Below are 27,982 nucleotides of genomic sequence, written 5' to 3' on the forward strand. Positions count from 1 at the left end.
TGTCTGCGTGGGTTTCCTCTGGACCCACCAATTTCCTCTCACCCTTCAAAGTGTACAAAAGTTCATTTTGGTGTAATTGGGTGGCACTAGCTCATGGGCCAGAAGGGCCCATTTTAAATGAACTGTTTACTGGAAATCCTCCTGTTTGTCCCAGACCTCTCTAACTTCTATCCTGAAGCATGTCCAACAATAGGCATTTGGCATCCCTAACTACAGATCTGCAGCACAAGATGCTGTTGTGGGAAAGACAGATGAGCAAAAGGACTCCCATTATTATGGCCAGGATGTTTTTAAATGTCTTCTTGTGCACACAATTTTCAAAGGAAACAATAGAAAACTTACCAGCTTCCATGGAAAGAGAAACAGTTTTTCCAAGTACAAGAGCCTGTGTCGGAGATACTATAATTTGTATTTTGTGAAGATCAGACACCCCAGTGTTTTGGGTCAGTCCTGCCATTGTAATAGTTGCTGTTTTTTCCCCTTAGATGTTTTTATATTTGCTGTCTGGAGGAGATAGCAGCCAAGTATTTGGATTTCAAGCATGAAAGATTATGGTTCCCAGATGTGAAGCTTTTTTTATCAAAGCAATTTCCATCTTCAGGTTTTATTCCTCTTGTAGGAGAAGGAGTTAGTGTGTGCACAAATACAACCATTTATCCTCTGATCTCCATTGTTTCCCACACCACCACACATGCCAAGTGCCTCTCCCCGACCAGTTACTCAGTGCTTTTGTGTCGCAGTTACAACTCACCTCTGCTTCCCACTTAGATGAAATGTTCCCGTATCTGAATACGTCAAAACTCCCTCTTGCTGTTTCTTTTCAACTGCAAACTTTTACTGATCAAGTCTTTTAGGTTTTATCTCTCTCACTGTCTCATTTATTTAGCCTTGTAGCTGCTCACATTGTGAATGGTGAATGGCTGTAAGTGGTTGAATAAATAGATGTGATGGAAAACTAGGTGAAAATTATAGGGAAATAGTGAGCTAGCTTTTAATGGAATTGCCCTTTCATCTCAACTGCATGTTGGTCCAAAGAAGAGGTGTTGTTGAAAATTTGCCCATGTCACAGGCACACAGGAGCCTGCAGATGCTGGTATCTGAAGTTAAACGCAATCTGCTGGAGGAACTCAGTGGGTCAAGCAGCATCAGTGGGGGGGAAAAAAGAACGGTGGATATTTTGGTCCGAAACCCTCCATCAGGACCTCATTTAGTTGCCCATGACAGATTTTCTTACTTACAAACTCTACGCATGGTGTACGATGGGTGCCAGCAGGTGGACTTTTGTTTCAAATGATTTGGGGAGATCTGGCAGTTGAAACTTTGCATAGCCTGATTGGATGATTTTCCAGGATCTGGTGAAATTTGCAATTCCTGAGTCACGTTCACCTAACCAACCAGTGGATGAGGCGGTTTGCAGCCATTTCATTCGTTACTTGGCTGCTCTCCATTTGGTGCCTAAAGGCTGAAGCCGTGAGATCGAGAAGGTTTTCGGAAAAGAGACTTGGCCTAAATATTTTATTAGAAGCAATAAAAAAGGTTTAGGCCCTTTACAAAGTGATATCTGCTTTGTTCCTGAGAAATTGTGACAGTGACCCTTGTTGAAGATCATAAGACTTGGGAGCAGAAATAGGCTATTTAGTCCATTGAGTCTGCCCTGCCATTTAATCATGAACTGATCCATTTTCCCACACAGCTGCACTGCCCGGCCTTCTCCCTATGACCTTTGATACCATGGCTAATCAAGAACCTATCAATCTCTTCCTTAAATACACTCAATGATTTGGCCTCCCCAACTGACTGTAGCATCAAATTCCAAAGATTTACCACCCTCTGACTAAAGAAATTCCTCTGCATCTCTGTTCTAAGCAGACGCCCTTCAATCCTGAAGTTGTGCCTTCTTGTCCTCGACTATCACACCATGGGAAATAACCTTGTGACATCTACTCTGTCCTTGCCTTTCAACATTCAGAATGTTTCAATGAGATCCCCCTCATTCTCCTAAATTCCAACGAGTACAGACCAAGAACTGTCAAATGCTCCTCTTTTGATAACCCTTTCATTCTCAGAATCATCCTTGTGAACCTCCTCTGAACCCACTACAGCATCAGCACGTCTTCCCTTAAACAAGGTGCCCAGAACTGCTCACAATACTCCAAGTGAGGTCTCGCCAGTGCCTTGGAAAACCTCCGCATCACATCCCTGCTTGTGTATTCTATTCCTCTTGAAAAGAATGCCAGCATTGCATTTGTCGTCTTCACCACTCACTCAACCTGCAAGTTTACCTTCAGGCTTTCCTGCTCGAGAACTCCCAGCACCTCTACATCCAGGTATTTTCAATTTTATCCCCATTTAGAATTTTTTTCAATTTGGACATACCACACATAGCAGGCTATTTTGGCCCATGAGTCCGTCCCACCCAATTTACAGCCAATGAACCCATATCCCCTGTAAGTTTTGAATGGTAGGAGGAAACCACAGAAAACCCACCATTCGTTCCAAAATCTAAATCGTTGTGTTCCCAATACCAACTCCTATGGAGCACTACCAGCAAATGGCAACCAACCAGAATATGATCTCTATATTCCAATTCTGCTTCCTACCAATCAGCCAATATTCTGCCCACACTAGTATGTTTCCTGTTATACCATGGGCTCTTGTCTTGTCAAGTTCAGCACTTCACTGAGGCCTTCTGAAAATCCAAATACAAACAACCATTGCATCTTCTTTATCTCCACTATCTAGTTTTAGGGATTCATATTTAACAATAAAGTCTAACAGCGAGATGACTGCAATATCAACTGATGTTTAGTAGCTTCTTTAATGTAGTAAACTATCTCAGAGTTCTTTAATTGCTAATCCAGATAAAGAGGTATTGGAAATGCCTGAAATTAAGGGGAAAATTGTGTTGGTATGATATGAAGTGCTTTATTCTACATGGTCAACTTGGAACTAGTGTTTCAAGTTCCTCCATGTTACTGTTTATAATCCTCTTCACCCCAGCAAGCCCCATACACCCTCCAATTAACCATATAACCATTTACGGAGCGGAAATAGGCCATGTTGGCCTTTCTAGTCCGCACCGGTTCACTGACTTTGTGCGCCCTCTTCAGGCATTGGTGATTTTAAGTGTAGCGTATCTTTGAGAATTTTAACATCTATCCATAGGTACTCTGTACTTTGGATGTGAAATCTCATATTAAAATATTCAAAAACATTGGCTGTGTGGGAGAAGCCAGTGAGTGGCCGTGGACAATAGCTTCTCAGACTGGAGGCCTTGGACTAGTGGTATGCTGCAGGGATCGATGCTGGGACCAGCATAGTTTGTCATCTAGATCCACAATCTGGACAACAATGTGGTGATTGGATCAGCAAGTTCTGGGCTTTTAATGTTCTGAAAATTTATGCTGTTGGAGATCATATTGTCAGCTCGTGGACACAGTTCTAGAATATGCTTCCTACACCCCTCTGGTCAGTTACCTTTCTTATGAACCCATCCCTCTGAGCAAGCTGTTCTAATGTGGCTGAATGTTGATATGTTTTTCCATTAAAGCTCTGTGAAGCATCTTGAGATATTGAAGAGCACAATTAAAGCTGCCGGTTATATGTTGAATAAACCAAAGTTGATTTCTTTAAATCAGCCATTCTCAACCTTTTTTGGCTGTAGCCCCGTCTCAAGCAGTTTTATCTCTAAATTATTTTGTCTTTTTGTATTGTGTTTGCTTGCGATCCACAAGCATTAATTTCTGCTTTCATTGATTTTGAGTGATGACTTTACCAATTTATATAATGAGAATGTATTTGATTCACTCTGAAGTTATAAGCCATTGTGGGTAATGCTCCCATATTTCCCACTTTCAGGTACCTGTTTTCCATCTCCAGAAGCACCGATTGTTCAATTTGAATTTGGAATCTCCTCCCCTGTCTCCCCACTAGGCCCAGAAGCACTTTGATGTCCATCCATTTTTATGGCTAGACCACTGGAGGTTCCAAACTAAAACCTAGTCTTTAAGAGCTTCCTTATCATGCACTGCTGTTGCATAGGCATAGCTGGTGAAAATTCACCAGAAGAATAAGGGAATTGCATTAACCTTGTCTGCCATCGTAGTCTAAAACAGTTTTGAGCGGCTTCATGCCATTGGTTTCTAATACAGGAGTACAAAGTAAGATGGGGTATTTGAATGAAATAGTAATATAATTATGATGGAATATAAAGAGCCCAAGCCCAAAACGTTGGTTTGAAACATGAAAGTCTGCAGTAGTTGCAATTGTAAGTAGAAACACAGAAATGCTGGAAGAACTCAGCAGGTCTCGCAGCATCCATATGAGGTAAAGATTTCTGTTAGCCACCCTCCTCCCATCTTTCTCTGTCTCCTTTCCCCCAATTCTGCTTCCACAGAGTCAAAACCACCCTCCTCTCCTCCCCCCCCCCCCCCCAGTTAGTTCTTACCTCTCCTCTCTCCTATGTGCCAACCATATCCATTAGCACTTTTTGCCTTTTGGTCTGTGCTCCTTCCCCTGCTTCTTCCCTTCTCTCTAGCCTTTTAATTCAGGTGCCTGTCTGTTTTCTTTTTCTCGTACCTTGAAGGGGGACTGGGGCACGAAACATTGGTAATATATTTTTACTTCCTTTGGCTACTGCGAGACCTACTGAGTTCCTCCAGCATTCATTTTTCTTTAAACCAAAACATTAGTTGCCCTTTACTTTCTATGGATGCTGTGTGACTTGCTGAATTTCTCCAGCACATCTGCGTATTGCACTCAACCTCCGCATCTGCAGACTTTCTTGTTTTAACTCCAGATGTAATATTTGTTTCATTGACATTGAATGATTTATTGAACATAGTTTCGCAATTGATTGAAGTGAGGGTGGACATTATCGAATTGTTGTGTAGTTGCGGAATGTAGGAATGCTCAAAATGATCTATTCAACTCTTTTGTGATGTGTTTCTTATAGAAAATACCCTGCTAGAATCAAAAGTAAACAGGAGCAAACCAAAGAGGAGATATCAAGACAGGAGGTTTGAAATGTTTGGTCAAAAGGAGAAGATGATGAAGAGGTTTAGGAAAGGACTTGCAGATCATGAGACTGGGCCCAGCTTGTCATGATAATGAATATGTATGAGATGTACCGGAAGTCACGTGGTATGAGAGAGAGAGATAAGAACACAAGCAGGAGAACAAAGGAAATGGGAGAATAAAGCACTGAGAAGTTTACCTGATAAAACTTGTGTTTAATGTTTTATTAACTTCACATTTCGGGCCACAAATCAAGATCAGAAATAGAAGAGCTAAATCAAAGGAAGAGAGCGAGAGGAATTTTGAATGCATGGAAAGATTGGCCTTCAAAAGGGTTGCCCATTAAGGATGAGCATCGTATGTTGGGGGATTGTGATTTTAGGAGTTGAAATCTCTCCCAACAGGTACTTTGGTGTTGATTGAACAGTAAATCAAAAATCCCAAGTGGGTGACCATTGGAATGGTTGGATCTCCAGATGCATGAATGCCAGGGAAGGTGTAATTAATAGGATCGACTGAGGCAGGGATGGAAGTAAATGATGCAACTTAGATGGAAATCGGCATCTGTGCTGGAGAGAACGAGCCTGCCTCAACTTAGCGACTTTAAAATGCCAAACTTTATTTCATGTCACTGGCCTAGTTCTTACCAAAATCGTGCACTTTTTTAAGATGTGCATTCCTCCAGTTCTTCCCCTTGGAATTGGGTTGGACTGAGGGATGAAAATAGTAAACAGGGATTTCATATTGCCATGCCAATCAAGTTAAGCTGGGATCTGCTCAATTTGAGTTGTGATTGTTTCAATGAACTGGAACTATCCACCCCCGCCTCTCCATTTGATGGCATGCCTTTCCTCTCGTATCCATTTATTACCTCCTGCCTGTGCTCCTCCCCTGTCCCTCCCCGCCCCCCCACCATTTTGTTCAGGTGCCTGGATACATTTTGCTCATATCTTGATAAAGGGCTCAAGCCCGAAACATTGATCATGTATCTTTATATTTGCTGTATAAAGAACACTGTTCGACCAGCAGAGTATCTTCAGCATTATATTCTTACTTCAATCACGGGTTCTGAAGACTTTCGTGTTTTACACATGAATATATTTGTTGGTCGATGTATTAACCTAAGATGAAGAGCTGGAGTGAAGGGATCTCGCTATCTATAGTCCTTCCTGGTAATTACATGTGGGATAATTCTTTAATGATATTGAATGTCTTGTTAGCTATTTAAGCTTTCAATGCGAGCATTGGCAGAGGTTACTGAACTTAGCAGCAAGTTTCTGGGTTACTTTGCAGAATTTCCATGAGGGCCAAGTTGTCGAGAGGAGTAGCAAGAAGAAATTTTGGGGTGTAGATTTAAGCCAGAGATAAGAAACTGCTTCTGGAAGAGAATAGTGAACCTATCGAATTCTCTGCCCAACAAACCAGTAGAGGCTGCCTCATTGAATGTATTTAAGACAGAGAGAGAGAGAGAGAGAGAGATGTTTTTGAATAATTGGGAATTAAGACTTCTGGGGAACAGGCGGGTAAGTAGAACTGAGTCCATGGCCAGATCGGCAGTGATCTTATTGTATGGCAAAGCATGCTTGACAGGCTAGATGGACGACTCCAGGTCAATTAAAAAGTATTGTGCTTCCAAACTTAGGTTCAAATATAACGAGAGAAAGCCAGAACTGAACCAGGATGTTGCCTTCCGCTGTTCTTGTGTGAAATTAAGATATCCTGAGTTGGATTTGGGGAAAAATGTTTAAACGAGGTTGACCTCAAACTGAACAATAAGATGGCAAACAAAAATTCTGGATTTTGCTGCTGAGTGAATCCAGGTGGCTCAAGGCACTTGCCTAAATTGCTGGTTTATGTTTGTACAAGTCTTCATGACTTTCTATTAGGTATGAGAAAAGCAAGAACCACAGGCTGGAATCTTGAGTGAACAGTTAGAAGCTGGAGGGACTTGACAGATCAGGCTGCATATGTGTTTAGATGGCAGCATGGTACAGAAGGTACCTTTCAGTTCTAATGACATTGGATTGACCCTGACCTCCACTGCTGTCTGCATGGTTTGTATGTTCTCTCTGGGACTGACGACACTGTTCTCCCACAGAAAATTGAGCGTTGACATAGATCGTTGGTGGGAGATTCGCAGAAGAGTTGATGGGAACTTGAGCGAGAATCAAGGAAATGAGTGGGAAATAAATGATAGGACTGGGGGAAGGTGGGGGGGGGGGGGCAAACTACCCTCCTATTGCTAGGAACACGAGTCGTGTATGGAAGAAGTCTCCATTGCTGCTGCGCTCCCTAAGGAACCCCCTGGGCGACCTAGAGCTTTACCCCCAAGTCTCCAGAGATTGGCTGATATGAAATTGAGACTGCTAACTATGTGTGCTAGCCACAGCTACCCCACCACATCTCCGTTGTAATTGTTTTCTTTTCTCTTGCAGCCTCAAGAAAGGGAAACATGCATTGGAGTAAACAACCAGAGTTATTTCTGTGATACAGGCTATTGTTGTGGAGAATTACAGTGCTGTAACTACTATTATGAACTTTGGTGTAAGTATTGAGCCTCATGAGTAGTCAGTTACCTTTGCCTTTTTCATGGTGTGAGCTTCATTCCTCTCCTCTGGGGCCCATCTCACTGCAACCTTCCTGAACTGTTTACTGAAACACTACAATAACTGAGAGGTGATTCTAGAGCAAGGAACATTACAGCACAGGCACTTCGTCAGAAGTGGTTTAAATGAGGCCGATGAGCCAATACTCGGAGCTTTGCAGACTTTATTGGGGGGAGTTAGAGAGTGGACGGTGAAAGGACCTGGAGCAAGGTTTTGGAATAAGGGATCTCCCACTGGAAACCGAGAAGGAACTCCATCTCCCAAGGGATCGTGAGCCCTTGGTAAGCCCTTGGTGTTTAAAACAAAAGCTGAATTATTTTTAAAATTATTAACATCCAAGATTTGGCTCTGCTCAAATGGGAAATCATGCTTCTTACTGTAACAACCCATTGGAAGGACTTCATTTGTAGAGTTCAGAGAATGGAATCTTTAATCCCTTCATGCAATCTATGTGTCAAGCTGACACATAGAAGAATGAGGGGAGATTTGATAGAGGTATACAAAATTATGATGGGTATAGATGGAGTAAGTGCTTTTTCCACTGAGGGTAGGTGAGATACAAACCAGAGGACAGGGGTTCAGGGTGAAAGGGGAGAAGTTTAGGGGGAACTATTAAGGCGAGCTTCACGCAGAGAGTGATGGGAGTATGGAACGAGCTCAGCTGAAGTGATGAATGCAGGCTCATTTTTAACACTTAAGAGAAATTTTAACAGGTACATGGATGGGAGGGGTATAGAGGGCTATGGACTGGGTACAGGTCAGTGAGACTAGGCAGAAAAGTAGGCCCTGCTTTCAGTGCTGTAGTGTTCTATAAATGTAATAGGAACATGACAATCCTGGCAGCTTCTGTGCACTATGTTTTACTGATTTCTAGTTTTGAAATTTGTCCAATATTATTAATGCCTTCTGGGAATGTGGTCTTCTTGCTCAGATGTGTATGAGATCTAGGAATATAGCTAGAAATTTAACGGTATTTCATATGTACGCTTCCTTTTGCAATCTCGGCACCCAGCCATTTGAAGTGGTGTCATTGCAGGTAAAGTAGGAAGCAGGAGAGAGTAATTTGCACATTTCAAGCTTTTCCTGAGCAGCAATGTGACAAGAATCAGTGTGTTTATCAGTGATTTTGGGTGAGGGAGACCAAAAGTAACAACCTCAAAGTTCTTCAAATGACTCCTATGGGGTTTTTTTCCAACCATCTGGGATTGCAGCAGAGATCCTAATTCAAAAGGTGCCACCTCTGGCCACTTTAATCCATTTGCCTAGTTGGACACATTTGAGGAAAAGCTACCTCCTTTTGTTCCGATGTCAAAGGTGTTCAGGTTATGGCCACTACGGTCTTTTGGATCCTGTTTCATCAGCTGCCAAGAGATTCCTATTTGAGCTTCTGATTATCCCTACATCCTTCTCTGCCCCCAGTATGCCCCCACTAAGTATCTGTTGGGGGGAATGATGCATGGTTCAATGTGTTGAGATGGAACAGCTTCATGGACCTGTTGCCTTGTTATATGCTTTCTCTGTGACCTTACGCCTGCTTCACAGTGAAGCTCAGATTGAGAGAAAGGAAATTAAAATAATACTATTCACAGTAAAAAGGTGTCAATAATTGATAGGATTTAATCCCCGATCAATGTAATGCAATGGGATCGTTGTTTAAAGATTTTTTTCATTCTTAAATTTAGGATCTATTATATAAATCAATACATCGTCTGCAAACAACCTAATTTTATACTCCTCCTTATTCACATTAATTCCTTTAATAGTAAAGTCTTGCCTTATTGAATTGTGCCAGTGATGTAATTGCTAAAACAAATAATGCAGGAGATAAACGACAACCTTATCTAGCCGATCTAGTTAATGAAAAAGAAGTAAGTTCTCCATTGGTAACTACTCTAGCCAAAGGATTTCTGTATAAAGCTTTAATCCAATTCATAAATATTGGCCCAAATTGAAAATTATGCAAAACCTTAAATAAATAATTCCATTCTAATCTGTCAAAAGCCTTTTTAGCATCTAACGATAAAACTAATGCTAAATCTGAATGTTTCTGAGAACTATGGACTAAACTAATTATCTATATTATCAGCAGAATATCTTTTTAATAAATCCAGATTGATCTAAATGAACCAACTCAGGTAAACATTCATTTTATTAGCCAAAACTTTAGCAACAATCTTATAATTAACATTTAGCAATAATATAGGCCTATAAGACTCCAGTTTTAATAAATCTTTATCTTTCTTAGGTATTACTGTTATTACAGCATTTGAAAAGATTCTGGTTATACTTCCAGGATCAATAACTGTTGATTGTAATTTAAATGCAAACTTTTTATTAATTAAAATGCCATTCCTTGTGCTCGAGAGTTAAAAGAAGAAGCTATAACTTGAACAACCCATTCTCTCTTTAACTTTTGATGTTCTTTCTCAATTAAATGAGTTTCCTGCAAAAAAGCAATTTCTACTTTCAACTTCTTATTATGAGCTAAAACTCTCTTCCTTTTGATTGGATTATTGAGCCCATTCACGTTAAACGTTACATAATTCAAACCATGTGTTACCATAATATAAATTTAGAAAATACTCAACTCTCCTCTCCACCCTGGGTCATCCCAACTCCACAGCTAACTTTCAAAACAAAACATCTCCAAAGATAGAAAGTAAGAAACCCCAAATAATAATAAAATAATTAAAGAAAGAAAAAGAAAAAAATCCCCAAAAGCGCTGATTAGGTCAGCACTAACTCGCTTAATTACGAGAAGTGGTTCCCGCCACTAGTGGCACGAAGCCTTGGAGGAGGAAAGTGACAAAAGAGAATCTGCCGCCCCCAGACAGAATATCACAATTTAACTTCAATCAATCATGATAAATTTCTTCAAGGTCTGTGTTAACTTGATCATCATCAATTTCAACTTGATCCTCAGTCGGCTGTCTTCCTGGTGAAATCCCTCTCTTTGATTTTTTTTTGATCCCTTTTCCATTTGTGGAGATGAATAACATTGTCATCCATTTTGCTTATTATTAGGCAATGAATTAGCAAATTCCAAAGCTTCAGATTCATTAGCAAAAAATTGTGCTTGAAATTGTCCATAAGAACTGCTGGATATTGAAAAGCAAATCTGTATCCCTTCTTCCACATAACTGACTTTGCTGGGTTAAATTCTTTTCTTCTTTTGACAATTTCATTACTCAAATCCACATAGGAGAGAATACTCTATTATTCTGAATCATTAAAAGGCTTTGTTGTTCCCTAGCTTTTTGAACTGCCAATTTCAAAATCATTTCTCTATCTTGGTAACATAAATATTTAATCAAAATAGAGCTTGGTGGTTGTCCCAGGTACGGTTTTTTCCTTAGAGCTCTATGTCTATCAAGTTCCAAACCATTTGGAAAATTCTCTGATTCCAAAATTTCAGGCAGTCAGTTTTGAAAAAAATTATACTGAATTTGTGCTCTCAAAGTTCTCAGACAAAGGAACAATTTTTACACATTTTCTTCTACTCTAATTTTCCAACATATCATCTTTTTGCAATAAATCCTTATTCTGAATTTCCCACACCTTAAAAGAATCTTCTATCTTGTTAACTGTATCTTTACATTCTTCTACCTCCATATGACATTCCTGAAAGTCTTCTTCAAATGTTTGAACTTTAATTTTGTTAACAGTTTTATTACACTTTGCCATATCTGTCTTCATTACAGTAATTTCTTCTCTAATAGCTCCCAGTGGAGTGGTGAAATCTGCTTTCACTTCAGCAAAATTTGCATCCATTTTTTTCAAAAGTTTTGTCAAAAATCTGTTGATCAAGAGGTTTTGGGGTAACATAATATGCACCCATTTTACCTTGAATATATTGGTCTCCTCCTTCTGATTCCTTTCCCTGTGATTGTGGCACAAGACTTTCCTCTTCCACTTCTACCGCCTCTTCTGTAGAAGTTGCCAGTGGTTGAAATTACAGATGGCCTTTCTGCTTAGCCCTCGTTTGACCTGCAACCATAGAAGAAGTCAGGTCTGCAGACTCTGACTCAGTCACTTCCGCAGTGCGCATGCGCGAAGGTCTGTGCATGCACGTTGGTTCTACAGTCAGTTCTGTAGATTTTTTTGCAGCCATCTTTTAAGACCTCTACAAGAATTTTTAGTTATTCAATACGTTTTTTAAAAATTTAATTAATTCTGCCTGGAGATGCGTTTTCCACATCTTCTCCCTATGCCATCATGCCACGCTCCCCATCACCACACATCTGTAGAAATTTGCAAAGGTTTCTGGTGTCATACCAAACATCCGAAAACACCTGAGGAAGAAGCCGTGCTGACGTGCTTTCTTCATGATTCCATTGGTGTTTTGGGTCCAGGAAAGATCCTCCGAGATGGTGACTCCCAAGAACTTAAATTTGCCCACACTCCACCTCTGATTCCCCCAATGTTCACCGGATTCTATACCTCTGGCTTTCCTTTCCTGAAGTCAACAATCAGCTCCTTAGTTTTGGTGACATTGAGTGCAAGGTGGTTGTTGTTGCACCATTCAACCAAGTTTTTAATCTCCATCCTGTATGATGATTCATCCCCTTCCTTTATACAACACACTATTACGGTATCGTTGGCAAATTTTTAGATGGAACAATCTCCCAGTCTGCATCCAGTCTCCTCGATGTAAAGGGGGTCACATCAGAAGTACAGGATGCAGTAAAGGGTGCATTACCTGCTGAGTTTCTCCTGCACTTGTCCCCAGCACCTACAGATTTTCTCATTTAAACATCTGATGACTTAAAGTTATAGCATTGAGCTCGGCCCAACTCTCTTCCCATATTGGTCATTGTCATTGAGAAATGGAAAATAACAATGGTCTGTAATGACGTCCAGAATGATGAGATCATTCAGTTTGTGTGGGAAAACAAGATGACAGGATGAAAGGAATGCCAGTACTTATCAAATCCAGGGGGAAAAAAAAGCCCCTGGGCCCTGTTTTTAAAACATCATACGAAGAGGGAGATTTGCTGAGTCAGCTTGCTGATGCAGATGGTGTGAGGGACAGCTGCTCCAAGTGCTTCCGAAAACATGATCCTCTGCACGCCAGTAAACACATTTCATGGGATTAATTCAGTCAAAGGGCCAAAATGTTCCAGAAAGGCTGCAATGCCTTAAACTGGGTCTACTGGTCCTGCAATGATCAAATACCAGACTGAGCACTGCTAAAAGTAAAAACATAATGCTGGAGAAAGTCAGCAGGACACAGTGTTCGTTATTTAGCAAAGATAAAGATACATAACCAACATTGGGGCTTGAGCCCATCATTAAGGCCTGAACAAAATGTGACCCAACCTGATGGTATTAACATCAACTTCTCTGGTTTCTGCTGGCCTACTTACTCCCTGTTCTCCCTCCCTTCTCCATACACTCTGTCTTCTTTCCTCCAGCTCTCCACCTTCCCTCTCCATTTACCGAGCCGTCTGCTCTCCTGCTGTTTGCTGTTTTTCCCTCCCTTACTTATCCTCCTATTGCCTCCTGTCAGTGGGACCATGTTCCTCCCTTGCCCCTCCCCCTCACCATTTTGTGTGGGCGCCTGCCTACATTTTGCACATACCTTGATGAAGGGCTCAAGCCCGAAACGTTGGTTATGTATCTTTATCTTTGCTACATAAAGTACAGTTTGACCAGATGAGTTCCTCCAGCATTTTGTTTTTACTTCAATCTGCAGACTTTCATGTTTTACTCTAGAGCATTTGCTAAAATTCTGTGCTAAAATTATTTATTTATTGGATGGTCAAATAACCATACAAGCTCCCCCCTCCGGCTCACCCTGACAGCTGAAACTTCATATTGTGACCTTTGTATGATTAAACAGCAGCACTAAAAGCTTGTTGACTGTTTTTTCTCAGCATGCACTTTTCTCTCCCCATCCTCCTTGCCCCCAGTTCATTCTTATATTTGTGCACACTCAGGTGAAGTTTAATGTTCCTAATTCTTACCAAATCAGCTTGCTGTGGGTGGGGGTGAGTGGGTGTGATGCAGTTGGTCGAGGATAGGGGGTGTAGAGGAAGTGGATCTTTCGCATTCGTGGTGCGGTGGTGGTGCCAGAAGGGAGAGCTGGAGGAAGACGGACAGTCGCAGCAGAATATTTAAACAGCAGCTCTCCAAATCCCAAATCATGCCTGGATACCAAGAGCTGCAGTTTGGATAATAGATGAGATCCATGTACATTTGGGGTCCTGTACAGGGAATTCAATCTTTCCTTTTGCAACAGTACTTGTGGTGTTTCTCTCCACCTTTCTCCCTGAAGCTACCGACTTGTAGGCCTCCCAACAAACCTCCTCCAGGCCTACCCTCAAACCTTTTGAGGGCGGACGGTCACAAGCTGAGGAGAGTTGCCCGGACTCTTGTCTCGTGTAGCACACACCCTCTTCCTGGTCAACGATTGATGTTTGCATTTGTGCAAAATCTTTGGAACTAAATTGTCAGATGGAAATGAAACCAGGCGACAGAAGTTTTTAGGACTGGTTGGCATTAGCATTAGGGAAAACTGGCTGGGATCGAGGGACGTCCTGAAGTAGGAAGGAGGGAACAGGTGGCCAAGAGGTGATGTTCCCGACCTCATCATCTCAGGGCACACCCACTGATGGTGAAGCAAACAAAACCATGGATGGCCCGGAGGCCAGAGCTGAAGGATTGCCAAGTCCTCTAAGGTACAAGGCTGAGAAGGTTGCTCAGGGCCGGAGAAGCAGTTTGCACACATCGATGTCTGCCTCCCTAACAGGGTTAGTGAATGTACAAGCTGAGATCATGGGGTAGAGATGGAATGAAATTTGGAAAGAAAGTATGAGATGGCTGGTTGACTTTTGTATGCATCTCACTATCCTGGAACCTTGAAAACTAAAGGCAGTTTTTTAAAAAAGTATCGTAGTATTTCATTTCTTTTAGATATACAGCACAGTAACAGGCACTTTTGGCTCACGAGCCCATACCACCCAAATTAACCTATGCCCTGGTAAGTTTTGAAGGGTAGGAGGAAATCCTCACACACATGGGGTGAACATACAAACTCCTTACAGATAGCGCTGGATTCAAACTTGGATTGCTGGCGCTGTAACAGCATTACGTTAACTGTGCCACCCATGTTGTCATCCAATGTGGTGCAGATAGTCAGGGTGCATGTATGGAAATGTCTAGAGTATCAGCCTAGCTACAACATCAGAGTCTCTGTGCAAGTAAATCAGGCAGAGAGTTAATATGTCCTTAACTCAAATTTCCCCTTCGTTGCTGCTTGGCTTCATTGGTTGTTAGGTGAGCCCTCGCTGCTGGACATTTAGATTGTGAACATTTATCATTTCAAATTTTGTCAAAGATTATGTGACCTACCTATTTCAAATGTCCTTGCTGAATCCCATCAAGACTTGGAGTTGACTGAAAATGGATGAGAGGGGGGGGGGGGGTGGGGGGGTGGCTTGGGAGGAGGGGGGGGGGAGAAAAAGTCACTGTATATGTGTGAAAAAGAAATAGTGTATATCATGGCTAATGTGATTTATGGTGTGAAAAATAAAAAATTTTTAAAAAAAAGACTTGGAGTTGACTGTAAAAGGGAAGCTGGGGCTTGAAGCTTACACCAGGCTGCAGGAGACTGGCTTGTGGGAACCAGGTATCGGGACCGGGATTTGAGGGGATGCCGAGGACAGGAAGGACTTGTGAACGGGCCTCAGGACGCTGACTGCTTCCCCATCGTATCAGAGGTTCTGATCCGGGAACTTGAGTTCGCCACTGGATCGGGCAAGAGGCTGTGCCACCGCAGAATTTGCGGAGGTGAATCCATAGATAGTCAGCTTTCCTTTCTCTTATGCCTGGGGTCCCCTGGCCATGCCAGAGGCACCTCTCTGTGTGCCTTAATGGCAGGCAAAAACCTGACTAATCTTACATTCTGTGCATTAGTATGTGACAGCAAAGGAATTGTGAGTTGATTGGGTCTTTTTCTCTTCTCAACAGGGTTCTGGCTGGTTTGGACCATTATCATAATCCTCAGCTGCTGTTGTATCTGTCACCATCGACGAGCCAAGTTACGCCTGCAGCAACAACAGAGACAACGTGAGATCAACCTCATTGCCTACCAGGGTGCTCGGAACTACTCTCTACTTCCACTGTATCTGAGTACGTGTCCTCTTTGTAGCTTGTGGTTCGCCCGCCCCCCGCTAACTGCTAACATTAACCTGTCTGTATTTCCAGTCCATTGCAAATGTGACATATTGTTTCTTACTGTCACTGTTAGAACTGCTTTCTTTCATTTGTAACTGATTTAGGAACAAAATCTCCTGTCCAATTTGGTCCAAATGTTGCACAGAATCACTGAATATGACGATTCAGTTTGAGCAAAAAAAAACTGGAAAAACTCAGCAAGTCAAGCAGTATCTACAGCAAATAGATGGTGTTGTTTCATGTTTGCAACATTTGTATTTTGCTCTGGATTTCAGTATCTGCAGTCTTTTGTGTCTCTCACTATTCAGTGTAACAGGCTGGACTGGTGTTAGGGTTCCCCATCTCCCAGCCTTACCAGTAAATCTGTTGATTCTTTTCTCTCTAATTTACCACTTTACAAATGAAAGCCATTCAGCCCATCAAGTCTTTTTTGGCTCACTGAGTAATCCCATTCCCTGCTTTTTTTTCCATCCCTGTAATGTGCACTCTTCATTGCCATCAAACTCTAGCTCTTCCCTCTACACTAGGAACCCCAAACTATGACAAGGCAAGCATGCCAACTCCAAGCACACAACACCCAAGGCCAGGACTGAGCTTGGATTGCTGGCACTACAGGCTAATGCTTTATTCCAGGAGCTCCCCTTAAAGGCATTTGTAGCATGTTCCACATTGTAGCTGCACTCAGGGGGAAGCACTTCTTTTCCCCCTTGAAATGAGGTGTGTTCACAGCGGCAGACGCATACTATGAGGGAGGCAGAATGAGGAGGTGTGTCCTCATGGGTGGGTTCATTGTGGGACAATATGCACATCCTGATGATCTTGGACAGAGCAGTTCTCATGCCAAGCTGTGATGGGATACTTTCTGTTGATGAAAAGCGGTGATAGGTGGGTGGGGTGGGGGGTGGTGCGGGGCGGGGTGGAGGGCAGGTCTGGCAGTGATGCTCCAGGAGTTGCCAAATGACACGTGTTGTTAGGGCAGAGAAGCTTCACACCTGACAGAGGGCTGGCCACTCCCCATCTCAAGTGGAAAGATGATGATTCTGTTGTATGTTTACAATTTGATTGACCACCTTGTTAAGGTTGGGAGTGTCCACCCTCCCTCCACCTTAAGCCCCGTATCAGGTAACACACAATTTAGCAGAGGCAACTCCTAGAACATTACGGCACAAAAACAGGTCCTTCCAATCTATGCTGAGCTATTATTCTGCCTCGGCCTACTGATCTGCACCCAGTTAAAATTGAGCCCAGATTCACCACTTCAGCTGGCAGCTTGTTCCACTCTTAAGTGGAAAAAGTTCCCTCTCATGTTCCCCCTTAACTTTTCCCCTTTCACCCTTAACCTATGTTCTCTGGTTTATATCTCCCCTACCCTCAGTGGGAAAAAGCCTACCTACATGTAGTCTGTCTATCCCCCTCATAATTTTAAATAACTATCAAATCTCCCCTCATTCTGTGCTCCAGGAAATAAAGTCCAAACCTGTTTAACCTTTCCCCATAACTCAGTTCCGGACAACATCCTAGTAAATCTTTTCTGCCCTCTTTCAGTATTGAAATCTTTCCTATAGTTAGGTGACCAAAATTGCACACAATCATAGATTGGGGTTAGGTTTGATCATGAGTTTATCGTCATACACGTTGCACTTCCTATAGCCAAACATGATAGGTCCAAGCCAGCATGGTTTCATGAAGGGAAATTCCTGCCTGATCAACCTATTGGAATTTTTTGAAGTAATTTCAAGTAAGATGGACAAGGGAGAGGTTGTGGATGTTGTGTATTTAGATTTTCAAAATGCCTTTAATAAGTTGCCACAAAATAAGATGAGAGCCCATGGAATTTCAGGAAAGATATTAGACTGGGTGGAGCGTTAGCTGCTGGGCAGAAGGCAGAGGGTGGGAATAAAGGGATCCTGTTCCAGTTGGTTGCTGGTTACGAGTGGAGTTCCGCAGGAGTTGGTGTTGGAGCTGCTTTTTACAACGTATATCGATGATTTAGATTATGGATTCATTGGTTTTGTGGCTAAGTTTAAAGATGACTCCAAGATGGGTGGTAAAGTAGGAAGTGTTGAAGAAACCGAAAGGTTGCAGAGAGACTTGGGCAGCTTAGGAGAGTCAGCAAAGAAATGGCAGATGAGATACAATGTTGAGAAATGTACGGTTGTACATTTTGGAAGAGGAAATAAACAAGCAGATTATTATTTGGATGGGGAGAATATGAAGCACTTTCCCAACGGGAGTTGGTGAGTCAACGTGAGATCCCATACGCAGTCATTCCTTTACAGTCCAGAAGGGGGAAGCCACTGAACTTAAATGCACAAACGAACCAACCATAACACAAATCTGTAACTGAACATGTTTATTGCAACCAAAACATCTTTATCCATAATAAACAAAAAAGAGGGGAGGGAGAGGTGAGCACGATGACTCACCAACTCCTGTAGCTTGAATAATAATCGTCAAACTTTGCACAGGTAAGTGCTCGTTTAACTCTTCATCATTCTTCGCAATGTACGTTGGTTTGCCAGCATGAGAGTTTGTAGTTCAGTGGCTTATCCCCTTCGGGTGGTCCGACAGACCATAATCAGTTCAATGGGTCCCCTTGTTCAATCTGCCATGTGTAGAATGGAAGCTGTGAAACTCAGTCCCTTTGAGTTTAAAGTTATTGTAGAACCTGTTAAAAGTTCTCTCATTGCTCCGTCCTGCCTGGTGATGGATATCCCTAATAGGGAACTGGCCTGCTGAGGTCGCCACCGCTCTAGTTGAATGGGACCCAAACTGAGAAATATCTACTCTAGCCACTCTAATGAGCTCCCGCAGTCATCTGGCCAATGTCTGTCGGGGGGGGGGGGTAGCCCACTGATGCCGTTTCTTATAGTGTATAAAGAGTATTTCTCACGTTTTGTACATACGACGTATCTTTTAAAACAATCGAACACACAATCTTTCATCTTCCCCATATGCATATAATGAAAATTCTGTCCCAGATCTTCTTTGTCTGTTATGTTTCAAAATGTCTAACTTGAATGCTTACACAGTCCTCCTCCCAACGAATATGGTCCATATTAATGTGATACAAAATTTGTACCTTCTGGGCTGATGTCAAGGCCACCAGCATTATCAGCTTATGGGACAGGCTACATAAATCCAAACTGGAAGTTGGTGACAGTAGCTTTAGAAAGTCCAAAACAATCTTTATGTCCCAAATATCCTTATATTGGGGTACCGGAGGATGCAAGAGGAACTCTTCTTTCATAAATCTTTTGATCAGGGGGTGGTTCATCATGTCATGCTCAGAGTCCTGGAACGTCAAGAAAGCAGCCAGCGCACTCTTTGCTGTATTCACTGTGCTGTAGCTGGCCCCCTGGATGTAGAACATATCGGTTAGAAAACTCAGTACGCCTCCGAAAGGGGCTGACTGTTCATTCAGTCCGATTTGGGCACAGTACTTTTTCCATTTCCCCACATAGGAGGCATACTGTTTCTGAGTAGATTTTCTCCAAGATGCCCACAGGATGTCCAGAGTTCTAGGCTGCAGAGTGTTTATGTCGATCCTTGCTCTCCAGTCCTGCAACTTAACAGACTTAAGTGAAACAGTGAATGAGATATATCTTTGATAACTGGTTGGATTAGCAGACCTCTGCTTTTCGTGAATATCAACTGAGTCCCTAAGGAGTATGGGGAACTAACTTTGGGAAGGCCAATTAGGAACTTTCCCAGAGGAAAGGCCAATGAGGCATTGTCTTCCTGTATCTTATTCAGACACTTTGCCACCAAGGCAAATGGGGGAAATCCATAAAAGTTAAATTTTGACAAGTCTAAGGTAAAGGCATCAATGGCCTCCACTTGGGGATCCAGCACCCAGGACACGAACCTCGGAACCTGGGCATTAAACCTGGATGCAAACAAATTGATCTCTGGCTTGCCAAGGTGTCTGCTAGCCATTTAAAATATTTCTTACCCAGAGTCCATTCAATGCTATCATTGAATTTCCTGGACATCAGGTCCGCCTGTATGTTGATTTGACCGGGCAGGTAGGCAGCAGTAACCTAATGCTTCTCTGAATACACCAGTGCCAAGTCTCAATGGCTAACTTGTTACTGGAGAGAGATTTAAGACCTCCCATATTATTGAGGTGGTTCAGTGCTGAAGTGTTATCCACCCTCAGCAGTACATGAATGTCAGCTTCCCTCTGAAGTACCAGACAAAAACGATGTAGTCAAACAATAATCATGGTTTTTTTTTAGCAGAAACTCATGGTACAATAATGAAAGACAATGGGTGCATACACAGTTATACCCAAAGGGATTGTCCTTAACAGTAGAGATAATGCACAGCCAATGCTAGTACAGCAAGGCTCACCAGAGGGGAGACAGGCAGCTTGGCAGACATTCACCACACCCTCGCACAGAAAGACTTTAGTGCTAGAAACCCCACTAGCATTTCCAAATAATTGATGCCTGATTTAGAGGCCTCCCTGAGCTCTATGTCTGTCCATCTGCCCCCAGTAGAGACCTTTAGATTCGTGACTCCCCAACCTTTGCCACTGGCGTCTGACCTGATCTTCAGGTCCACCTTTCTGAGGTCTATCCTCACGTCAGCCCGCGAGATATGGTCAATCCACCATACCAGGTTGGATCTGGCCTCACTAGTTAGCCTCATGGGCCTGTCAAAGAGCAGATATTTTGTCTCTTTCCAGGAACCTGTAGCGGGCCATGCAGTACCTCCGGGAAAGCCGCCACCAATTTCCCAATCAACCTGGCCACCATTTTTATGGAGAGACAACAATTGTCATGAGCCCCCTGCAGGCAGTCCTGATCTCTGCCTCTTTATCCTCATGTCTTCTGTATCAATAATGAAGCCGAGGAATTTTAACCTCTTAGTAGGCACCAACACTGACTTCTCGGGATGTATAATAAACCCCACGTGGTTTAATAATCTCGAGGGGGCTGCTACTGCCCTTTTTGTTTCCTCAAATGATCTGCCCACAATAAGAGTATTGTCTAGGTAACCATTACCATTTGCCCCTCTTTCCTGAGCTTGACAACACTGGCTTCAGTAACTTGGTAAATGTCCTGGGTGCCAAGGTCAGCCCATTCCGCAAAGCTTTATACTGGATTTGAGCCATAGCTCTCCCTTCCAGGAAAATTTTAATAATTTCCTGTGCTGTGGGCAGATTGCAACCGAATAATATACATCTTGCAAATCTATCAAGGCCATGTAATAGCCCTAAGCATCACAGAATATACCTTATCCATATTCGTTAAGATCCGATAGATCCAGTATCACTCTAGTGCCACCACTTCTTTTGGGTCATGTTTGATATAAACTCGTGTTTTTTATTGCTATAACATTCAATAACGTTTTTCCTTTTTAACGCCATAATCTCACCATGTATATGATGTTGGAGAGAATCCAGAGAAGATTTACTAGGATGATTCCTGGAATGCAAGGGCTAACGTTTATCAGCTCTTGGACTTCATTTGTTGGACTATAGAAGAATGAGAGGGGATCTCATAGAAACATTTTGAATGCTGAAAGGATCGGACAGAGTAGATGTGAATAAGATGTTTCCCTTAGTGAGTGAGTCCAGGACAAGAGGGCACAGTTTTAGAATTAGAGGGAACCCATTTCAAATAGAGATGAGATTTCTTTGGCCAGAGGGTCATGGATTTGTGGAATTCATTATCATTGGGGGAGTCTAAAGAGGAGATTGATGGGTGTCTAATTAGTCAGGGTATCAAGGAATATGGGGAAAAGGCCAAAAGTGGTTTAGCTCAAGGTGGAGTTTCAGAGAAGGCTTGATGGGCTGAAAGGCCTGCTTCTATTCCTTTATCTTATGATGACTTGTAAAGAAAAAAACTGTAATTGTAAACTAACTAAATTGAATCAAAAGAGACAATAAATACACAAGTTAGACGATAAATATTCACAGTAATCCTAGTGCAAAAGAGTGACTTGCATTAGGACAGTCAGTGGTTCAAAGTTCTGATTTGTTGTCAGAGTATATACATGACATCACATACAACCCTGATATTCTTGTAGATTTCAACACATTGTAGAGCACAGGGATCCAGGAGGGAGAGGTTGAGCAGGCTGGGGCTTTATTTCCTTGGAATACAGGAGGATGAGGGGTGACCTCATAAAGGTATACAGAAACATGAGAGGAATCAATTGGGTGAATGCAGTCTTCTGACCAGAGTAGGGGAATTGGTAAGCAGGGACACAGATTGAGGTGAGGGGAGAGAAATTTAACAGGAACCTGAGGAATCATTTTTTTTTATATACACATAGGATGGTGGGTGTATGGAATTGGCTGCCAGAGGAGGTGACTGAGGCAGGTTCGATTACAATGTTTAAATAAAGAATTGAACAGATACTAATGGGTTTAGAGGAATATGGACCAAATGCAGACAGGTGGGTCAAGAGTGGATGAAACATTTGGTTCAGCTTGAGCAAGTTGGACCAAAGGGCCTGATTCCATGCTGTATGGCTCCGACTATTGACATTTTTAAGGATTGAGGCTGTTGGCACTTGGATAAGTAAGGTAAATAGGCTCAGAACAGGGTGTGCTCCACCCCACCCTCTCGTGGCAGGTTAGAGTCTTACAGCAGCACTTGCTTTCTTAATTAAAACTTTTTCTCCAATAGTTTAGCAACTATTGTGGTGACACCCGAATCTTTTTGAAGTAATTTCTTGCCTGCCTGCTTGCAAATCTTCCTCAGATTTTAAACTTGTAAGCTTGCAGATTTTCCCTGTGACTTTGTGGTTTACATGGATTCTCTGGTTTCCTCCCATGTCCCAAAACTGTACTAGGTTCATTGGCTTCTTTATAATGGAGACTGGGTCCAGTTGATGTGCCTTCTGGGTGAGTGCATTGTAGGCTAATGAACCTACTGGCAACAAAAGAATTGGGGAGAAAAATGAGAGAGAATAAAGTTGCAGCATTGGAGTAGAAAGTAGGGAGAGGGGAAATAGGACTGATGGAATTGCTCTGTATGGCTCTAGCATAGACTTGATGGACTGAATGGCTTTGTTTAACTAAAACTACAGATGATTTTGGCTGAAATAGTTGTAGGTTGACAGCATCTAGCCCAACTCACCCTTGCTGACCAAGCCCGTCCCATCTGCATGCATTTGACTTGCATCCCTCTAAACCAGGGATGGGCAACATTTTTTTTAAAACTCTCATTCCATCTTAAGTATTCCCTATGCCATGTACTCTGTGATTAGTAAGGGATTACTTAAGTTGATATGTGAGTGGAAAGAAAAAGTTTGAAAACCACTGTTTTAATCGTACCTCATTGACTCATTATGTGCATGTTTTCAGAACTTCAAAGGAAATGGGCCAATAACAATTTTTCTCAACCAAAATATTTCAGTAATATTTGGGTCAAAAGCAGTGGTTTTCAACCTTCCCACTCACATTCTGCCTTAAGCAATCCCTTACCAATCACAGAACACTTGTGGCATAGGGATTACTTGAGGAGGAATGCGAGTTTTAAAAAAAGTTGCCCACCCCTGCTCTAAACCAATCACATCCATGTGCCGTATAAAAGTGTTTTGAGCATTGCAATTATACTTGCCCCTACTACTTCCTCTGACTCGTTCCATATGTCCACCGCTGTTTGTGGGAAAAATGTGCCCTAAGGTCCCTTTAAATCTTTCCCCTCTCCCCAAAATTTCATTTTGGATTCCTCAATCCTTAGAAGAAGACTGACTGCTAATTCGTGCCCTTCGTGATTTTGTATACCTTTTATAAGATCCCCCTTTTTTTTGCCTCCTTCACTCCAGGGTGAAAAGTTCCAGCCTCCCCTTGTAAAGCCCACCAATCCCAGCAACACCTTTGTAAATTGTTTTGCACCTTTCTTGCTGAAGGACATCCTTTCTCCAATTTTGCAACCAGAACTACATACAATTCAAGTGTTGCCTCACCCACATCTTGTAGAGTTGTGTCTGCAACTCAGAGACTTGACTGATGAAAGCAAGCATGCTGTGTCTTCTTACCACCCTATATGGTGTTAGCCCGTATCTTATCTCCTGAATACGGCCAAAGAACTGTCACATTTGGTGTAGAAAATTAATAAATACAGATACTGGAATGGGAAGGGAAGACGTGATAAAAGAAATATCTCTGAAAGTCTGGCCAGGGTTATCTTGAAGCTAAATTTGTAAATGAGCTCATCTGGTTGATGTTTATGGAGGAGGTTGAAGAGAAACTGAACGAAGAAAACATAAAAGTAGCAAAAGGAAGAAAATGTGAGCAGGAGAAAACTAACAAAAGAATGTAAATTTTGGAGAGGCATGATGTTCCTGACAGGGTGAACTATGTTAATCGAGAGCAAGAAAACGCAGATGGTTAACTTGGAACAGACAGGGCCCATGCTGATACAGATTGTAAAAGTTGTAGAATTCAAGTCCAGAAGGCGACAACAAACCCAGGTGGAAGATTGTCATTGGAGTTTTTTTTTTAAATTACTGCGCCTGCTGGAAATCCAGAAACCGAGTTTAAATTAAAATCATTCACTCCACGGATGCCGCCTGACCTGCTGAGTTTTTTTTTCCCCCAACGTTCTTTGGTTTTGTTTCAATACTTCACCTTGCTCCTTGTTCGAGCGTTCCAGCACAGTACTTCGGCCGACAATGAAAACTTTCTCCACAACAGTCTAATTCTCACACTCATAAACCTCTGGTTTTCTTCCATGCAACTCTCTAAGAATCTTTTGAATGTCTCCACCACCAACCCCAGCAATGCATTCCACTGTCCGTGTGTAAAAAAAAAAAAAAAAAAAAAAAAATCTCTGACACCTCCCTAAACTTTCCTCCACTCTCCTTGAACTGATGTCCTCTGATATTCATTATTTCACCCTGGGAAAAAGGTGCTGGCTGTTCACCCTATCCAAGACCCTTGTAATCTTATAGAACTCTATTAAATCACCTTTCATCCTTCATCGCTCCAAAGAGTAAATCTCCAACTCTATTGACCTTCATTTGACATGAATGTATTTATAAATTAAGATTTTTTACCTCTTCTCCTCCAATGTACAGGGTTTCTACCAAGTTATTTGCTGCCTGCTTACGAAGAAGTGGTGAATCGACCTGTGACACCACCACCTCCCTACAGCACCTTAAATCAGCAGTCTGCTGCAGTGTGCAATGGTTCATCTAGCTCCGAGCCAATCCTGCATCCAACCACCCCTCCTAATTCTGTCTCAACGGTCTGTGAGGTTGTGCCTCGACAAGCCAGCGTGGTGGATCTGGATTCTCCGGACGTTTACTCCGAGCGCAGCCTGAACAAGGAGCTGACCTACGACCAAGTGGAGGATCCGGTGGCGGGCCCTGAGCGGGAACCCGTCCAGACCTGTTCCCTGGACCTGGAAGGGGAGCTAGACTGCCCAGAGAAGGAGCAGCTGACCGATTATGACCCTAGCTCGTCCTCCAAGATCGAGAGCTGGCATCACCAGTCCTGCTTGGATATCAAGGACATAGACAAGACTCCTGGGAGGCACCGCAGGTTCACCGGTGACTCTGGCATCGAGGTTTGTGTTTGCAACCGGGATGATGACCCGAAAGAGCTCGACGGTTTGATTGATGGATTGGGGAGCGCAATGGAGTTCTGCGACAGCTGCAACATTTGCGACTCCTGTCCCGGCGTGGACCCACGAGAGGAGGAGGGTCTAGCCGAAGCGCACGAGGAGCGGGAGCACAAGGAGCAGTGCCGGCCAGACATGACAGAGGAGCCCGTGTGCCTGCTGCTGGACACCATCAATGAGAATGAGTTGCAGCAAGCTCAGCTTCAGCACAGCTCCCAGACTTAACTGCAGCTCTTCCATCTCAGCTGCCCTGTTTAACATTTGCGCCCGAGAAATTCCTTGTACTCTTGTTTCGTTAAAGCTCAGAACCATTCTGGTGTCGAGTGTACTTGGATAAGGTTGAAGGAAAGGACATCACGTGCCAGAGTGCTGGGGTGGGGGTCAAAGACCAAGCTGTCAGCGCTGAACCACACAAAAAAGGTCAGCCGATCCACAAGAGTGGCACTCTGCGATGATTCCCATTCTATTGCAGTATAGAGGCAATTATAACATCAATTATCCAGCATTTAAATTTTTAATCAAAATATATTTGCATGGGATTGTCACCCTCCATTCATCTTGAGTTATTTGAAGAGGACAACTTTTCTTTCCTTGTGTCCTTGTGGGAATTACAGCTTGATACATCTGGGTTGAAATTGCAAGTGTTCAGCAAAGTGGGGAAGCTTTGGCTTTGAAGCATGGTGTACCTGTGGATAGAGGTGGTGATGGTTCTCTCTCTTTCTCTGGGACTATGAAGAGTAGCTTTAAACTGCATAATGGGCACCTTTCTGCATTCTCTCTCTCTCTCTCTCTCTCTCTCTCTTTGTGTACTGAAACACGATCTTGGCCATTGCGCTTTTGCGTTCACTGTTCATGTTATCGTGTATGAAGATTCAGGAGGTGCAGAAAGGCGAGATGAGCAGATCACCCGAAAAAGATGATGTAGCAAAAAAAAATTATAAATCTTCTGGGATATGCAGCTTTCTAAAGGTTATTGCTGGGTCTTTTCACTATAAAGTTGACCATGATGTGGGTAGTGCCAAGCTGATATGAGTGCTGTTTCTGAGATTTGAATGTTTCCTATGCGAAACTTGTGTGTTAGTGAATGCCATTTGATTGGTGTGATTTGTATCTGTGATGGGCACAAAGGTGCAGAACATGCAGGCTCCTCTACCAGTTCAATGCCTGCAATTCATTAGAGAGGAGACGAGAGCTTCCTCTGTGTGAGAGTGCGCACGCGTACTGTCCAGCACAATTGCAGGCTCTCCAGCCGACATGACATCTCGTACGCAGAGTAAGTGTACGAGAAAATGAAAGGCTTTGAATAATACATATACATATAACCTCAGGATATCCCAAAGGTCTTTACAGGAAATGGAGTACTTTTGGAGAGCAGCCACTAGTTGTAGCGTAGGAAACGTGGTATTTAAATATACACGCAATGAGTTCTCTCAAACAGCTCTGAATGACCGTCTCAAGGTGTTGGTCGAGGGATACAGTTCCATTCCTCTACCAAGCTGAAAGAACCCTCGATAACGTCCCCACCAAACAATGACTCCTCCAACAGTGCAATATCATACTTGAATCCAAGTGGGGTGTGTTCGAGTTTGTATCTGCATGCGTGCCTACTTTGTTTTGACTATGTAAATCTTGATGCCAAATCTGAAATAGTACCAGTCACACCTCAGCAATTCATCCATTACCACATTGTTCCTACCACTATGTGACCGATGTTCACCCTTCCTCTCTCTGTTCCTTGCCTGTCCCCTCACTGTGCCTGTTATTGCATCACTTCATTTACTTCACATCGAGTTGTAGGTTTATTGGTGGTGGATCATTTAAGCTTTCATCTTCAGTGATTTTGAGAATGGTTGTTCCCTCTCACAATGGTGTGTTAGTGATGAATCTACCAAAGTGTCTGATCTCGATTGCTCCAGACTGTGCGTAACCTTTCATGGGGTCGGGTGCTGACCTGAGGGGGAAGGAACCCAGGGTTCAAGTGTCATCAGGGGGAACATGAGGCACCAGGGCTCTCATTCTAACCAAACAACGATGCACAATATAGCCAAAGGAACTTGCCCAAGCAGGAGGCTGCTTGTCAACCTTTGTGAGCGACTGAGGAACTGACTGCACAGCTGCTATAGTAACCCCGTTATTTGTTGTACCCTGCATCGTTCAGCTCCACACTGAGTGAAGCATGAAGACCCTTTCAGGGAACGGGTGGCCATGGGATTTCCAAATCCATTCATGACCAGTTTTGACGTTTCCTTTAAGAAGAAATAAAGTGTTGGAATTAACTGGCTACGTGTGGATTTGAAGTTAGGTTTGGTGTTTTGATTTGAAAACTTTAAAAAGAATGTTAAGATACAAAAGTGCAGAAAGCAAAAAATTCTTTCATAATGCATGGCAGACTAGTCTGGTCAAGAAATCAAATTTTTCATGTGAAGATTACTCTTTGAGTGCTCTGCCAACTGCTAGCTACACTTGGTTTTAACATCGCATTGTAATTTTCCAATAGATATTTTAATGATTTAATAAAAAAAAACACACACATCTTGTGATTTTATGGTCCTTGTTTTTCTTTTAAGTAACCACACTACTGCTGAAGTCACTGCT

General features: G+C 42.6%; 1 protein-coding gene across 6 annotated transcripts in view; it reads left to right on the forward strand.

Moving 5' to 3' along the window:
- wbp1la (WW domain binding protein 1-like a) overlaps positions 1–27,927 on the forward strand; it is an 88,800-nt gene extending 60,873 nt beyond the window's left edge. For all 6 annotated transcript variants that reach the window (XM_069900164.1, XM_069900165.1, XM_069900167.1 and 3 more), the window contains 3 exons: positions 7,452–7,560; positions 15,594–15,755; positions 24,843–27,927. In XM_069900164.1, coding sequence (XP_069756265.1) covers positions 7,452–7,560; positions 15,594–15,755; positions 24,843–25,612 — 1,041 coding nt within the window. In that variant the 3' untranslated portion in view covers positions 25,613–27,927. The remainder of the gene's footprint in view (positions 1–7,451; positions 7,561–15,593; positions 15,756–24,842) is intronic.
- Positions 27,928–27,982: the final 55 nt, after the last annotated feature.

Source organism: Narcine bancroftii, chromosome 10 (assembly GCF_036971445.1).
Source record: "Narcine bancroftii isolate sNarBan1 chromosome 10, sNarBan1.hap1, whole genome shotgun sequence".
In the NCBI taxonomy this organism is placed as follows: Eukaryota; Metazoa; Chordata; class Chondrichthyes; order Torpediniformes; family Narcinidae; genus Narcine; species Narcine bancroftii.